The 16,265-nt window shown below is 48.5% G+C and overlaps 1 protein-coding gene across 3 annotated transcripts in view; it reads left to right on the forward strand.

Moving 5' to 3' along the window:
* Positions 1-15,773, forward strand: part of LOC147442053 (microtubule nucleation factor SSNA1-like) — a 68,047-nt gene extending 52,274 nt beyond the window's left edge. For 2 of the 3 annotated variants that reach the window (XM_086528379.1, XM_086528380.1), the window contains exons 2-5: positions 14,248-14,394; positions 15,088-15,287; positions 15,377-15,444; positions 15,575-15,773. In XM_086528379.1, the coding sequence (XP_086384505.1) occupies positions 14,331-14,394; positions 15,088-15,287; positions 15,377-15,444; positions 15,575-15,593 (351 nt within the window). In that variant the 5' untranslated portion in view covers positions 14,248-14,330 and the 3' untranslated portion in view covers positions 15,594-15,773. The remainder of the gene's footprint in view (positions 1-14,247; positions 14,395-15,087; positions 15,288-15,376; positions 15,445-15,574) is intronic. The other variant, XM_086528378.1, reaches the window with a different exon arrangement.
* The last annotated feature ends 492 nt before the right edge of the window (positions 15,774-16,265 follow it).

Genomic DNA, 16,265 nt, shown 5'->3' on the forward strand with positions numbered 1-16,265 from the left:
AAAGAAAGGGACGCCTGGGTGGTCTGCAGAGGAGAAAGGGTCCCTCCAAAGCCACTCTCTAGGATCCCACTGTACACGTGCCAGTGGACAGCTCTTCCAAGCCACAGTCTCCAGTGGCCAGACTCAAGAACTGCTGGGTCAGGATCTATGACACACGTCCTCCCACAGATGCCCACCACCCGGATCCTCTGAAAACAACACTTTGCCACCTGCGGGGCCTCTACTGCAACTCGATGTAAGCGTCTCTCACCCTGTATCTCGAAAAACAGGGAGGGTACAGTCTTTGAGCAAGCCCGAACTGAGATGAGAACCTCCAGTCGCGTGAAGGCTCCCATCCATCTGGGCGTTGCTGACTCCAGAGGTGTGAGCCACTCAGTTGGTACTGCCTTTGAGATGTCCTGACACATGCTCTGCACCCCTCTCATGCCCTGTATAGCTGAAAGCCCCGAAGCTCCTCTGACAAGCCTGAAAACTGTAACCAGTCACCTAAAGAGCGTGCTGGACCCTCTGCCATGGGACCCCAGGAAACATGAGGCTGACTACCAACCAAGTGGCCTCTCTGAGTGCTAACCATGGGGTTCCAAACAAGGGGATGTCTCAGGCGCTCCTCCGTGTAAGTAGGCTAACGCTGCTCTAGGCCTCGCCGCAGTTTCTCCCAAGATCGGAGCAAACTCACAGCGAAGCGTTCCTTTAGTCTCCTGCACAAGCCAACTCTTCGCATCTCTGTGAAAATCCATCTAGTCGATGGTCGCTAGGGGCCTCCAGCCTGAGGCACCCTAGCACTAAGCCGTTGAAGTAAGAACTCCTTCTAGGGCTCCTCACCTGGAAGAAGTCCTCTGACGATGAACTTCCCAAGAAGGGCTCTACTCTGCTGTGCGGGGTCTATGATCCCTAGCCCTCCCTGAGAGCAAGGAAGAGTGATGACCTGCCATGCCACTTTGGCCTGGACTATTTGAACGCCTTGACAAAAGGAAGTTCCTGATCAGCCTCTCTACCTGGCTGATACAAGAACTCGAGAAGATCTAGCAAGAGGTGATGTACCACATAGTAGCCAACAACACCTGGTTGGCCACTACAACTCTGCCTGCCAGAGAAAGTCGTGCGGAGCTCCAATGTAACAACTTCCTCCTGATAGACAGGAGGAGGGGAGCAATCTGTTGCTCAGGAGACAAGTCCAAACCAACCTGACAGCCCAAGTACCGAACTGCAGTCCCTGCGGGAATCCACCTGAAACCCTCACCTGGCATCCAATCGGGCATAAGAGCTCTACCAACCGAGAAAGCCACTGTCTTTCTCCAGTTGATCAATGCTCCAGATGCACAACAGAAAGTCTCAAGAGCCTGCTCACACCTGTGAAGGTTGGCCTCCTGGCCATCCAAGTACAAGGCTGACTCGTCAGCAAACTTAGCGTCCAGTAGCTCATCTCCCCGAATAGGAAGTGCTAAGCCACGTAAACCAACCTGCTGTGAAACCAAAAATCTGCTCATCGTCTAAGCATAGAACAGAAAGAGGAAGGGGGCAAGAGGACAGCCCTGTCTGACCGAACGTGTGAGCATGAAACAATCACCTCTACCTCTTGACAAAAGTACCTGATTGTGTGCCCGTCTGTACAAAGCTGACACCCCTATGATCCAAGCATCTGAGAAGCCCATCCTGCGTAGAGTGCCCTCTAGAAAGTCCCAGTCAACTCTGTCGTAGGCCTTCTCAAAATCGAGAAGAAGAATCACCAGATCCTCACCACAGAGCCGCGCTAGGGTAGAAGCCTCCCAAAAAGTAAAGATGTTGTCAAGGATACTACGCTCCTTGACAAAACTTGTCTGTGTCCCATGTATGATGCTCTCTAGAAGTGGCTGAATCCTCGAACTTAGAGTCTTGGCAAGAATTTTGTAGGCTGAGTTGAGATGGTGATGGGACGCCACTGTCGAATCTCATCCAAGGAGCCACCCTCCTTGGGAATGAGGTAGATCAGGCCCTCACTCAGTTGTCAGGCATCTCTCCTATGTGCAGGATGTACTGAAAAGCACTACAGAGATCTGGGCCAAGCAAGTCCCAGTACTCCAAGAAAAAACTAGGAGTCAAGTCATCCTCACCTGGACAGCTACCACAAGGGAGTGCGCTAAGAGCCGTGTGTAGCTCCTCTAGCTGCAAAGGCAGCTCATGCCTCTGGCGCGTCTCCTCAGTCACAAGACAAGGCATCTGTGCCCACACCTGCTCTCTGCATGCATCCTGACGCTTTGATGGAGGCTCTGCAGACAGTAGATCACGTGTCTGCAGATCACGGTAGAAATCAGTGGCAATTGCACGCATGTCCTCTGGCTCTGAAGCAACTGACCCATCGGGCCTCCTCAATTGACTGACCTTGGCACGCGAATGTCGAGGTCCCATTGCCTCAAAGAAAGCGCCTGTCACTCTGTCACCCACCTGGGTCCACTGAGATGCCTGCCGATGAAAAGCAAACTCATGGTGCCTCTCCTCTGTGCTGACAAGCTCCTAGCGAGCGTGCTATAACTGCTTCTCCAACCAAGGACTGTCTAGATGCTACTCCTGCATTCTTTGCAAGGAAGCAACGCCCTGTCGTTGCCGCTGCTCCTCTCTCACTGCAGCCAGGCGAGCCGAAGACTCCTGGAGATAGAGTCGACTAAGCTGAGCAAGTCCAGAGGCCACTCCGTCAGCAGGAGAATCCTGCATGTCTAAGCTCTCTGTCCAAAGAGCCTCCACTCGCTCTCTAAGCACTGAGTCCAACAAAACCCTCTTTGGGATGCGAAGCATCGTGCTCCCCCTCCTCTGTCTATCAGTCACTGTAAGGATCATTGGAGCATGGTTCGAAAAGGAAGTCCTTGCCAGAATGCCAACTGTCCCACCCAAGTCACAGAAGTGGTCACTAGTGTAGAAGCGATCTATCCGAGATAGATTCACGCCTCCCACTCTGCGGTCCGAGCGAGAGAAGGCCAGGTTGTCTGGGGGCCTCACAAAACTGGAATGCTGCCACACATTTGTAACCCGCAGAGTCGTACAAAACCTCTCCCAAGCTGCCAGCTCAACTCCATGCAGAGTAGTATGGCTACCACCAATCCTGTCAGAGGGTTCCTCCAACATGTTGAAGTCACCCCCTATGCACCATTGCTCTGCCTGCGGCAGAGACTCAACAATCTGAGACCAAAACTCTGCACGTGCACTCGCCACATTGGGCGCATAGATGTTCAGGAAGCCCACGAGACAACCCTGAACCTGCATAGTGATCCACTGAGCCCTGCTTGGCACAATAATCCCTCTGCCCACAATGGCCTGCTACAAATAATCCGCAATAGTCATACATACCCCGCCTTGGATGCCTCCAGGTCCAAATGCAGTTGATCAAAATGTCTCATACCGTCCACGCAAAAGCTGACCATAGCGTCTAATGCAGCTCTCACACAGATGATGCTCGTGTGGCATAAGAAGTTTAATCTCTCCTCCCACGAGGCATCGCTGAAGCTCCTGCGCAGTCGGCCCCTTTGACGCCAACTGGGGCCCACCTAGTCCCTGTACATTCCATGAGACAATCGTCATGGGGAGCGAGAGAGAATTGATGTTGCCGCAGCAACTAACTGTGCTATCTTCAAGGCAGGCTTGGATGGGGAGTAATCCGCATCTGAGCGTCCTCGAGATAGGCGTGACTGCATGGAAAGTCCAACCCAAGCCCAAGAAGACCGAGCCGTGCGTAAAGCAGCCTCCTTTGTCCAAGAGTCCTCATGTATGTGTACATAGCATGGCGGGCTCTGCGTGTCAGCAAAAAAGTGAACCACAATGTGTCTACATCCTGTTGCGTCTGGAGGTGTCCCAACAAACTTGGCCAATGGTCAAAGAGTCTGAAACATGTTTGTAACTCCTAGGTCTCCTGTAACAGACTTGGACACTCCAAGTCAAGAATCAATCGCGACAACACCAAATAACCACTTCAAAACAATTCACAGATCACAATAGATTTGCACTGGCCCGACGGAGTTCCGTGCCTAGAGATATTGGCCTCAAAGACTAGCGCCCCTTTCGGTATTTCTTTATGTATTAAATCTTTAAATACGTGGTGAGGGGCTCACTCTGTAGAGCATCTGGACGCAGAGTTTGAGAGTGAAAGCCTAACCGCTCTTTGTACTTTGACATTGATTTAATACATAAAGAAATACCGAAAGGGGCGCCAGTCTTTGGGGCCAATATCTCTAGGCACGGAACTCCGCCGGGCCAGTGCAAATCTATTGTGATCTGTGAATTGTTTTGAAGTGGTTATTTGGCGCTGTCGCGATTGATTCTTGACTTGGAGTGTCCAAGTCTGTTACATCTCCCATGTGATGAGAGAACTCTAGGGCTTGTGTCTGCAACCACTCCAACACTAAGTCTATAGTCCACTCAGCTTGGTCCTTGCTGCTGCAGAGGGGGGAAGAAAAGCCAACCGCCGAGTCCAAGGCTTCTATCCCCCTAGTTGCAAGGAACAATACATGAACTTTGAAGCAGGTTGCCTCAAGGTCTGGAGAAGGGTCGTTGAGAAAACGTGTAAAGTCGTAGGCAAAGAAATCCCAACGACGACGAATGTTGAAGCTCGTCAGACCATGAGGAACTGCTGCAAAGGGAGACGTCTGCACCAGAAGAGGAGGTCGCAAGAAAGGCTGTTCCTCTCTCGCCAAACGACTCGTAGCAAATGCGCTGTCAAGAGATCTCTTAGCAGCTGAAGAAGACCCTGCCCCCTAGGGCAGCTGTGAGACTGGAGCTGGAGGAGGTGAGGGAGCAGGGGGAGAAGGGGAGGAGGAGGGGCGAGGGGGATCAACAGAGGATGGAGGGCGAGATGGAGGGGCAGAGGGAGAAGGGGGAGGGGGGAGCGGGAGCAGGGGAGAACTCGGGGGGAGGAGGGGGGGTTGTCGAGGGTGCGGCTGAGGTGGAGGCTGGAGCAGGGACCTCGTCCTGTTGAAGAGGGTCAAATCGGTTTTTCGTGGGAACCCACTTCTGCTGGGCAAGAGCTTGAGGACCACTCTGAATGCTAGGTTGGCGCGGTGGCCCTTGCCTACGTCGACCACGAACCTGCTGCCAGCCCTCCTCTGCTTGAGCCCCAGGCTGGGAGGGTGGCTCTGCCTGTGTACTCTATGGCTTTGCCTGTTGCTGCTGGCCAGTCTTTGAGGGCTGGCTCTGTGCCTGTGGTGCAGGTCGAGGTCTCCTCCGTGGACATGCCTTTGCGAGATGGCCCATCTGTCGACAAATGAAGCACTGATTCGGGAGGCCCGAATACTCCACGCTTTGTCGGAACCAACCCCTACTCACCCGAGGAAGTAAGATGACCTTCAGGAGAGTGTGGGTGTCTCTAACTAGAACACGTACAGAGGGAATGCCGACCGCCTTTGTCTCCATGATAGTCCCAATCGCTGAGCCTATCCTGGACAAAAGTGGTAGGCACTCCCTCCTCAAACCAGGAAAGCAGACGGAGATGGGAAGGTTTGCCTCCTCTACCAGAACATTTGAAGCTGGGTCAAAACCATGTCTCCACTGTCGAAAGTGGGCTCGAACTGCTCGGATGGTCAAGGGGCTCATGGCGATGACCGTGGACGCCATCTCGGAGGTCTCAAACTCGATCTAATAGTAGCCTCATCCGAGGAATTGAACGTCCAAGATCTTGCCCACCTCTACGAGAAGGCGGGCCTGGAGAAGATCACGCAGCTCTCCTCTGCTAGGTCTGGTGCCGAGAATTTTGCAGATGATAGAAGTCGCTTGTAGGCGCTCTACCTCTGCGGCTAGGTTCGCTTGCTCTGTCGGTGAAAGAGCAAGTCGAATGGTGGGCTCAGCGAGGTAGGGCGAGGGGACTTCACTGGAGTTCCCGTGTGGCGAAGCTTGAGCCTCCATCTGTGTCTGCTGCTGTGTAGAAGAGGCGGAGAACGACGACGAGGGGAAAACTCCCGCTGGACCAAGCACGCCGAATGTGCTGGTGTGGCCTGACAAGCAGGAGAGGCTATGTTGGCGGGCGGACAGGGAAGCGACGGGGGGAGGGTGGGTAGCGGGCGGGGGAACTGTAGCGGGCAGCGGGCGGGGGAAGAGCAGTGGGCAGCGAGCGGGGACTGTGCAGTGGGTAGCAGGCGGGGGAAGGGACAGAGGGTAGCGAGCGGGGACTGTACAGTGGGCAGTGGGCGTTGGGCTGCGCAGTGGGTAGCGGGATGGGCAGCAGCGAGGTCAGTTGCGCACAACAGCGGGCAGGGAAAGGGGCGCAGGGGGGAGAGCAGCGCGAGGGCAGCGATGGCAGGGGGGGGGGTGGGGGGGGGGGTGGTTTGCGGGCAGCAGCATCAACGAGTTTTTGCTGCCAGAGCAAGTGCTTGCTTCATTTTTTGCACAAAAATGCTGATACAATGATGCTAAATGATGAGATGTTGAGATGCTAATGGGTACTTGATGCTACTGATATTGGGTACTGCTGAGGTGTTGATGGGTACTTGGTGGAGGTGCTTGATACTGCGAGGCTAAAGACTGGATACTACGGGGACTTCGTGCCTGGTACTGTGGGGTACTTTGGTGCTTGGTATTGCGGGTACTGCTGGGAACTAAAGGTACTTGGGTGCTGAGGATACAGAGGTATTGATGATCCCTACGTTGAGCTAGGCAGGAGCCAAGCCAAAATGCAAGTGTGCTAGATGTTGGGGTACTGCAAGGACGACGAGGTGTACTTCGACGACGATACTTGGTAGAGATGCTTGTACTGCCACGACGACGAGGTGTACTTCAATGACGATACTTGGTAGAGATGCTTGTACTGCGGCGCTATGACTGAATGCTGAAAACGCTACTTGTATTGGGCTGAAACCCTGATCTACTTGTGCTGAAATGCTGAAATGGCTGATCTACTGGTGCTGAAAGCGCTGATCTACTGGGCAAAATGCTGAACTAAGAAGGGCTGAAAATGCTAGTACTGATCTGTGGGTACTTGGTACTTCTGCTTCCTCTGCCTCTTCTGCTTCCTAGCGTTCCTCTAGGGCTGTCTAGATAGTGATTTCCATGCTGATCGAGTATGCATAAATCAGCCTCCATGACCTTGACAAAAGTGAAGCTGAAGGGTCATTACTTGATAAATGGCTTGAAGAGGCGGTTCACACGTGGTAAACCGTAAAATGCCTATATGCTGAAATGTTGTACTGTGCAAGAGAGGGTGCAACTATGACTTGCCTGGGCATGCACGTATTGCTAGAGGCTCACAAAGTGCCAGGCTAGGTCCTACGCTAGACTACGATTGACGCTAGACTGTAGCAGAAGCTTGTCCACGTGGCGCAAGTGCAATGTGCACGTGACATCCCCCTTGTTAAAGGTGAGGCACAACTGCCAAACTTCTTTTGGGGATGCTTCCTGTATTGCTGATGTTGAATGCTTTTGATGCTCGTGGATGCATAAACCATGAAACTCCTCCAAACTGGTGGATATTGCGGATGTAGGTATTGTTACGATATAAACACCGACCAAACAAGTTACTAGGTAGCCTTAATACTGTCGCAGAATACAAGCCTCGGTGTTGACTTTGCCTTGCGAGCAAGTACGACCACTCGAATAGTCCTGTCGTGAAAACATTGCAAGTGAAGATGAAAGGTAAGGGTGCTCGGAGAAAAATCCAAGGGTTGCTTGTCGACGGAAGTGGATGCACACTACATGCGAATGCGAATCCAGAAAAGGGTTAGGGATCCTTTCTCCAACTCCTTCCATATCCGCATTCAAGGCGAGCAAATCTTGGTAATCAAGATTTGGGTTTTCATGTATTTGATGTCGATCTTTGTTCAAAGACATAGCGATGAAGATGGGAGCGTGCTGGATGCGTGATGGACCAAGGGTGGGAGTGGCTAATAAGTCTGGGGCAAGGATGCGAAACTTCTTTGAGAAAAAATAACCAAAGGGAGATTCTTTGGTTTCTTGATCCTGCTTAGGTTCTTGGTACTTTGAGTACTTGGGGTTCTTGGTATTTTGGGTACTTGGGATTCTTGGTCCTTTCCTTAAGTTCGTGAAGCCGAAACATGCACAGAGCTCTGATACCAATGTCAGGTGTAGTGGAAGTGCTGGGATCTAGTACTCGGCACAAACACAAGGTTATTTAACTTCACTCGATAAGAGAAACTGAACTGAACGCAATGAAGGAGGGAGACGCGAAGAGAGAGAGAGAGAGAAAAGAGACGACACGGCATGTCGGGTCCCAACCACCCTCAAGGGCCCCCATGCCGTTTTGTTCAGTTTCTCTTTTCAAGTGAAGTTAAGTAACCTTATGTGACATTGGAAAAGCATGCCATACCAAAATTGCCTTGTGGCACCCCAAACTGGCCCTAAGTACTATGAAACCCTGGCTGTGAGCCAACATTACCATACATGGGGTTTGGCTTTATGCCTTGCATACCCCGAAACACTGTTCCTGGCATATACTGCTGATTCCAGGCGCATAATAGCCATGCTTTGAAACACGGATCCACCTCCTAAATACCTAGGATGTACCGTAGGTGGCGGAAATAGCTGATGCATAGCTTGGAAGGTAGTTCCCTGTCCATTTAGACCAACATTTCGAGGCTCCAAGGTGGCTGGCTGAACTAGTAAAGCCTGAGGAATTGGCGTCATGGACAGAAAGGGTTTGCCTTGGAGCCTCCTGTGACTCCACAACATGAGAATGCTCTCTCTCCTACTGGAACACATTTGGGACCAAGCCTCAATGGGCTCTGCTTGATGAGAATGTTGCCTTACCTACTGTGACTCTAGTGGAACTTGCAGAAACTCCATAAACCTGGGATTTTGCATTAACCGGCTAAACACATTTAGAGCAGCTACCAAGTGTATCCCGAATACGATGTTGATGGGATCTTGCGGTAGATGCTTGAATCTGCAAGGCTAAGGGTTGAAAACTAAAAACATTAGGCTTGAAGTCTGAAAATTGGAATCACTAAGTGATTTGCCAGCTGAGGCTAAAAATGCCAAGTCCGAGGGTGTTTCTAGAAACGATTCGTGAGAGGAAACGCTAGGAGTGCTGATGGCTGAAAACGCTAAAGGCGACTGCTGCCCATGGTTTGGGTACGGAACTTATGCTTCTATGGATGACCCTTGGGGGCTCTTATATACCATTTGAAAGCTGGGTCGAGCATAGGCAGACGTCAAGCCCCATAACTTTATAAAATAATGTGGAAATGTGTGTTAAAGAAGAACCCTGCTTCCGATGTTGTGTCGTTGTGCTTCTACAATGAGAAATAGGAATGAAAGAGATGGATTGAATCTGGTTGAAGTGTATAGGTTAATTAAGCAATGAGTAGGGCACAATAATTGGCTAATGTATTGTTAAATGAGCCAAATGATGTTTTAAAAGCCAATAATTGTATTTTTGGTGCTGTAAGTGGAGATTCTCAAAGTTGTCAAAATGAAATCTTATGGGCTAAGAAAGTAGTACTCGGAATGCTCTACAAGCGTGTCTTTAGGACTCGTTGATTGGAGTCTGGATGGAGAAGTTATGGGCAGTTTGGTATTTTCCAGGGGCCGGATATGCTATCTTTAGACCGGACTTGAGATACGTGCTTGAGTGATCTGCTTCATTTGATAGGGTTCCAGGTGATAGCACTTGGTACGGGCTTGAGTATGTGCTCAAATCGGGCATTCATTGCACAACTTATAGCCGGTTTATTTTTTTCACAGTCCCATTCATCCATGAGCAGGGTAAAATGAAGCGGATTCAATTAAAGTTATGCTCGCACTGCTTTGGTCGATATCCGAGCCAAATAGGGTGCTTGGCTATGGTAAATATGATGCTTTTATGAAAGCACAAGTAGTTCTTAACATCCGGAATGTCAACAATTGGAATGCTTTGATTGATAATAGGCCCAGCATAGCTGTGGTCATGATGCGAAGGGAGAGATCTCTCTCCAAATGCTTTCAACTATGTCTACACCTTAAATGCAAGTGGCCTTATGCAATTTATTGACATGGTGGAGAGAATTCACGGAGTGAATGCTAGTCAGGGGGTTGCTGGAGAAAAATGCCGTGTTTGGTAGAATTAAGTAAGCCGGCCTGTGGCTATTGGAAAAGCATGTTGAAGCATGTTGTGCTTGACCATGCTTTAGTTGAGATGTATGTCAAATGTGGTTCCCTTATGAAAGCACATAAAGTTCTTAGTGAGCTTTCAATTCAAAATGTCGTCTATTGGAACATGTTGATTGTTGGATATGCCCATTACGGCTGTGGCTAGGAAGCTCTTGCTCTTTTAACCGAATGCAAAGAGAAGGCCTGCTATCACTTGAGCTTGCACCTTGAAGGCAATGGCCTTACAATGGCTGCCCAATGAAAGTGGCCGCCCATAAGCCAAATGTTGCCGCCCAAGGTGCAGTGGCCGCCCAATAGGGTTAAAGAGGGGTAATAATGTGAAAATAAGGGGAAAATAGGAGGCGAAATCGAGTAGAGGCTGCGCAAAGGCATGATAAAGATGTAGCATCAGCTACGATGCTCGGACAAGCTCGATGAAGGAGCGAAAGCTGATGAGCAGGTTGGGTTGCTCCACTTTGATCCTTTTTCGCGCGATTTGGTGCTGATCCGAGGGCCGGCTGCCATGTCATCAAGCGAGTTTATGTGCCCATCAGTCACGGCGCTGGTGCTGATCCGAGGGGCGGCTACCATGTCATCAAGCGAGTTTATGTGCCACCAGTCACGCAAGAGAAAAAAAGGGAGATAATGGGTATAACGGGTGTGAAGGGGATACGAACCAAGATGTGACAAAGAACGAGGAGGATAAAGAAAAGCAGGGCAGCTATCTCGCTCTCAAAGAGGAAGCACGGAAAAGAAATCTCTCTCGGGAACCTTGTCACAAGAAGGGAAGGGTGAGCAAAGGAAGCGGATAAAAAGCAAGGCAAAAAGATCTCTCTCTCTCAACCTTGTCAAGATAGTGGAATAAAGTGGAATTGGAGTTATCTTAGGGAACATGAAAGAGGAGTGGGAGAGGGAACTCATGCGAGCTGCTACCAGGGAACGAGGAGCAGTATGGCAAGAAGGGGAGAGGATAATCTCTTTCTATCATACTTGGGAGATACAAGGGCATCAGGGTTGCAGGGAATTTAAGCTAGGTTTACATGTTCGAAGAAGCAAAAGGATAGAAGGACAGTTCTCTTGTTCAAGGGTGCAGGAGTGCTAAAGACAGAAAAGAAAGAGAGGCTTTGGGAAAGTAAGGGTGAGCTCAACAGTAGATGGGCACTTACCAAGGTTTGGAGCAGGGGCCAATCTATGTTCATTTTGAGAGGCTTGAGTGCATGCGCCTATGAGGGCTTGGACATGTATCGAGAAGACTCCGATATCATGATCGATTGGGAGCGAAGCGGCGGTTTTAATTGATTGTCAATGCTAGAGTTGTTGATTAAACTTTACTCAGTGTTTTTATTTGTGCTGATAGTTAGAGGTCAATCAGACCACATCTTGTACATAGTTCTAATGATATAGTGCTCATTTTGGGTTCCTGTTGGCATTCATCTATCTGTCTCTACTAATTTCTCTCTTCCATCTCTCATAGCTAGAGGCCCCGCACCTTCTCGGCTCACCTCTCGAACCCATATCCCTCAACATCTTTGGTGAACCCGACGCGAAGCGAGCTGGGGTGGGAGGTGCAAATGGAGAATTTAGAGCAGATGATGAAGCTTATGGAAGCATTAACTTCCAAAGGATTTGATAAAAATCTGGTAGCTCGAGATTTTTCAAAGATGCTTGAATTGGTCAAAGGATGTTTGCTCGATGCGGAAGCCATGAAGTCGAAAGAGCAGATTGATGATGTGGTAGAGATGGCACTGCCGTGTGTGAACAGTGTGGTGTTTTTCAAGGGCACGATTCAGAAGGTTGCCTTGCATGCTATGAAGCAGAGATGAAGAGTCGAGGGGTTCCAGAATGTTGCCTTGCATGAGGGGCTCCAGAAGGTCGAATGGTTTCAACTTTTGATGAAGTTGTAGGTTCCGAGTTCAGAGATCAAGTTCGGGAGCTGGCAGAAACATATCCCATACAGTGCGACTATTTTGCTGATGGATTCATTCACGGAAGCTCAAGGATTATGGACTTGGGAATGAAGTAAATTTTTGAGAAGAGCCGGATTACTTTCAGTAAAGGTGATGGAGATCAGTCGCAAGTACTTAGCTATGATGAATCTTGGGAACAAATTTATACAAGAACTAAAGCCGAAGCAGATGCAGCCTTGGAAGTAGCAGATTTAGTCCTGGAGGATCATCTTTCGGGCAATGCAACACAGGAGAATAATAAATTTGATGCTAAAATTGAAATTGATGGCAATGAATATAGAGATAGCGTGGGTGTGTGGAAGGAGACACGAAGTAGGGCGAGGAGGATAAAAGAAAAGCAGGGCGGCTATCTCGCTCTCAAAGAGGAAGCACGGAAAAGGAATCTCTCTTCTGGGAACCTTGCCACAAGGAGGGAAGGGTGAGCAGAGGAAGCATATCTATAGGGGACGCCACATGATGATGAAAGCATTGAGCTCATTGATATGAGACATGAGTGTGACAGTTTTGGGATTAGGCTCCTAACGGGTCGTCCTCAGCAGCAATCGATGCCTTATTTTTCGATAGCAGCTTGGGACACAGAAGAGAGACTGTAAATGGGAGTTGATCAATAACTTGGGCCAATGGTTTGTATGGCAGGCCCACTCTTACAGAGTTTCTTAGGTCAGGCCTGAGCCTCCAACAGTGACAATACGTGTCTTCTGGTTGAAGCTGATACACACTCTCCGAGGCCAGTATGACATATGACAGGATGCACGATAGCTTCGACAAAGGAGAGAGAGATAGCACCAAGCTTTCATACAACCGTGGCAAGAAGGGCATTTCTTCATGGTGGGCTAGGGTATCTAGTGAGCCACCTGCGTGGGATTTCCCCCCTCCCATTGTCTGATGTAGTCGTCCTATATTTATTTGTTTAGCATGGGAGAGTCTCCCCCTTTTTTTCTCTTTTACCATGTAATCTTGCACTAGGGGAAGATCTAGCCTGTTGGGAAATTTCAAAAACTAATAGAAGGATCTTTGCACGCCTAAAGGAACTTTATTTTATCAGTTATGGTGGCACGGTTGGGAATAAAGCATGAAGAGATGGGGCCACAGATGGATGCGACTCTAGCGGTACCGGGGCATGAGGCTGCAGTAACACCTTTGATCGGCAATCCCTGCTTGCGTGTTCAAGGGTACCTGGGTTAGGAGGATTTTTATATTATGTCTCTGGTGGGGTGTGATGTTCTCTTGTTGACCACAAGAATAGATAGTGTCATAGTGGATTCTCCGGCTCAGAAACTACAGTTAGAAAAGTTGGGGCAAGTATCTTGTCATTGATGTAAAACTCAAAGGGGAGTCTGCCCCACTCGTATTGGTGTCTGTCATTTGTAAATCAATGAGAATATACATTTCTGCTTACACCATTTTCATTTGCCTTATTTATCTGAGCTAGAGGTAGAATGTCTGAGTTTACTTAAGTCTCATGAAGATTGTGTTTCAGAAGGCTTTCTCAGCGAGCTTCCTCCTAGATGACCGATAGACCATACCATTGATTTGTTATGGGGAGTTCACCTCTTAAAAAACCCATGCAGAGTGAGACCAACACAACAGGAAGAGGTCATGACTATCAAGACATCTGTTAGGGAGGCCTGGATGTGATGGCTAGACGGATTTAGTGGGGGATCATGGTTTGCATTTGAAGTTCGGTGAGGACCAGGATGTGAATGTGATTGATGATTGTTGTCTGAAACCCGATATGGATTAGGATATGTGCTAGCACATGCTTGGTGATTGTACTCTCGTGTGCGACGGTGAATGGCATGTCTACATGGAGGGGGGGGTCTACTAAATCTTTGTTTTATGTCTTTTGCGGATTTAAAAATGAGGCCTAAAGGGGATGGGCGAACGAACAGGTGGCAGCAACCCTGTAGCGTGGGAGTTCCATAAAATGCGTTGCAATTCGTGGGCAGTGAGCTCTTTTTACCTGTTTTTTGGGGGGGGGGGGATGCGGAAAGAGCATGCAACGAGCTCTGGACTCTCGCTTTCTACTTATCTCTCTCTCTCTCTCTCTCTCTCTCTCTCTCTCTCTCTCTCACACACACACACACACACACACACACATTCGCTTACTCACGCATACACTCTCTCACTAATATACTTGTGTTTGTGCACGAGAATGAATATTCATGTTTGATCACTAATGTACTGAGCTAGAGGCACTTTCATGAGATACATGATCTTTTGTCGGCCACTTTGTTACGTGCAGGTTTGCAACCAGAGAGTCATTCAATTGTCTTTCCGTCCTTAACAACAAGAGCTGGATCTGGGCTTTGAAGAAGACGTAAAATAATGCGAATGCCAAGGAGCATGCCAAGGAGTGAGCTTGAGGATTACACTATGGAGATAATTCAACGTTCTCTCTCTCTCTCTCTCTCTCTCTCTCTCTCTCTCTCTCTCTCTCTCTCTCTCTATATTACCCGAGTACTGTGCGTCCTTGGGGATGGTTGGGTACTTGAGGGAAACCCCCCCCCCCCCCCCCCCCGGGCGCACGAGCGTAAAAAATGCCAGGAGGAGACTCCGACGCCCACATCACAAACAGATTAGAGCTATGATTGAGCTGTATCGGAGGCGGATGCCAAGACATCATACCATCTTGCCATGAAGGAGACACTGAATAGAGAGAAGATAGTTCTGTGATACTTGCATGTTTGTACTATGGATGTAATGTTTAGATAGGTAGCGTAGGCTTACTTTTCTACTCCCTCTTTTGTGTGTTGCCTTGTGTTCAAGGCTCGTCGGATAGATCTTTGAGATCTCTTGGGATTTTTCCTACGACGTTAAAAGTTCTGTTTTCTTCTCTCTCTCTCTCTCTCTCTCTCTCTTTGTGGGCCAAGTGGTCATGGCACTGGGCTCCTTGACTACTTGAGTCAAATTTGGCAGCCCCATTTTACAAGTCTTGCCATGTAATACAACAAAATTTGGCAACCGAGCTCTTGATCTCTTGGTCCTATGCTCTCTTGTAAAGCTCTCACGCTATGTGTGTGTGCGCGCATTTATCTACCATTTGAGCCTAGTGGCTTTAATTAATCAGAATGTGTTGGGTCAGGTATTGATGAGCTTCGGTCAAAGAGAGGTGAGCTTATGGAGATTTTGCAAGCAGAAGAAGATGAGAAGGCTCGCATCCAAAAAGACATGGTGGTTCTAACCAAGCGATTGGGGGAGATCGACGAAAGCTTATCAAGCAAGTATGCTTACATCAATGAATATGACAAGACAATTGAAGATGTGGAGGCTGCTTATGGCAAAGTGAGTCTCTTTACTAATGCCACTAGGATTTTTGTAAATTTGTGACGGATTCGATTAATTGGATTCTTTCATGGCATCGTGAGGTACAGATCGTAGAAAGCTCTCAAGTTCTCTTGCACGTTTTGAAGACAGAAACTATTCAAATTGCCAACAAGAGGTAAAGCAGTGTCATGTACCCTCAGATGTTGTATATAGTGGGAAGGAACCTTTACATTCTATGCTGGTTATATAGACAATTCTTTTTAAGAATCTAAAATATTACATTTTATTGCTCTGTTTGTAAAAAGAGATGACAGTCTCTCCTAAAGACCTTCAAACAGGGACCTTTTGTACGTTCAAAGTCATGAAAACACAAACTATTTTGTTCTTCCGAGGATTTGAATTCAAACTCATGTAAACGACCATTTGGTGAAAGTTATTTCCCTGTTTGAATTCAAACTCATGTAAACGACCATTTGGTGAAAGTTATTTCCCTGTTTGGAACTATTCACTTCCGCCTACACTGGATCTTTGGAGGATTGGCTACCCCTTGGGCATCGGCTCTCCTTTGGAGCGGTTAGCGCTGAGACTTGAACACATGGCCTTTTCTTTTGGGGATAAACTAAAGTTCTTGCACAAGAAATTTCACAACTGATAAAGAGCTCTGCAATATATAAGCCCTTAATTTCCACCTACATTTCTACATGCTAGGTCTTTACCCTTATGTACAGGATTTTGTATTTGATTTACACTAGCACGAGAATCCGTCATGTGCTTTACTCTTGTGACCTAATTTGTAAGTAAGCAAATTGTAATGATATGGACATTGAAGAATGTCGGTGATCTAAAGTATCTAGTTCAGTTGTTGCATGTTGGTCTGTTCCACTCTTTCCGAAGATACAAAGATAAGAATAAGCAAGCTATGGTGGAAACCCATGACTACACACTGACGCTCGTCGTATCCTCTATTGAAGGTTGACTAAGTCACATATTCGAATG

This window comes from Adiantum capillus-veneris, chromosome 14 (genome assembly GCF_014529385.1).
Source record: "Adiantum capillus-veneris isolate H3 chromosome 14, ASM1452938v2, whole genome shotgun sequence".
Classification (NCBI taxonomy): domain Eukaryota; kingdom Viridiplantae; phylum Streptophyta; class Polypodiopsida; order Polypodiales; family Pteridaceae; genus Adiantum; species Adiantum capillus-veneris.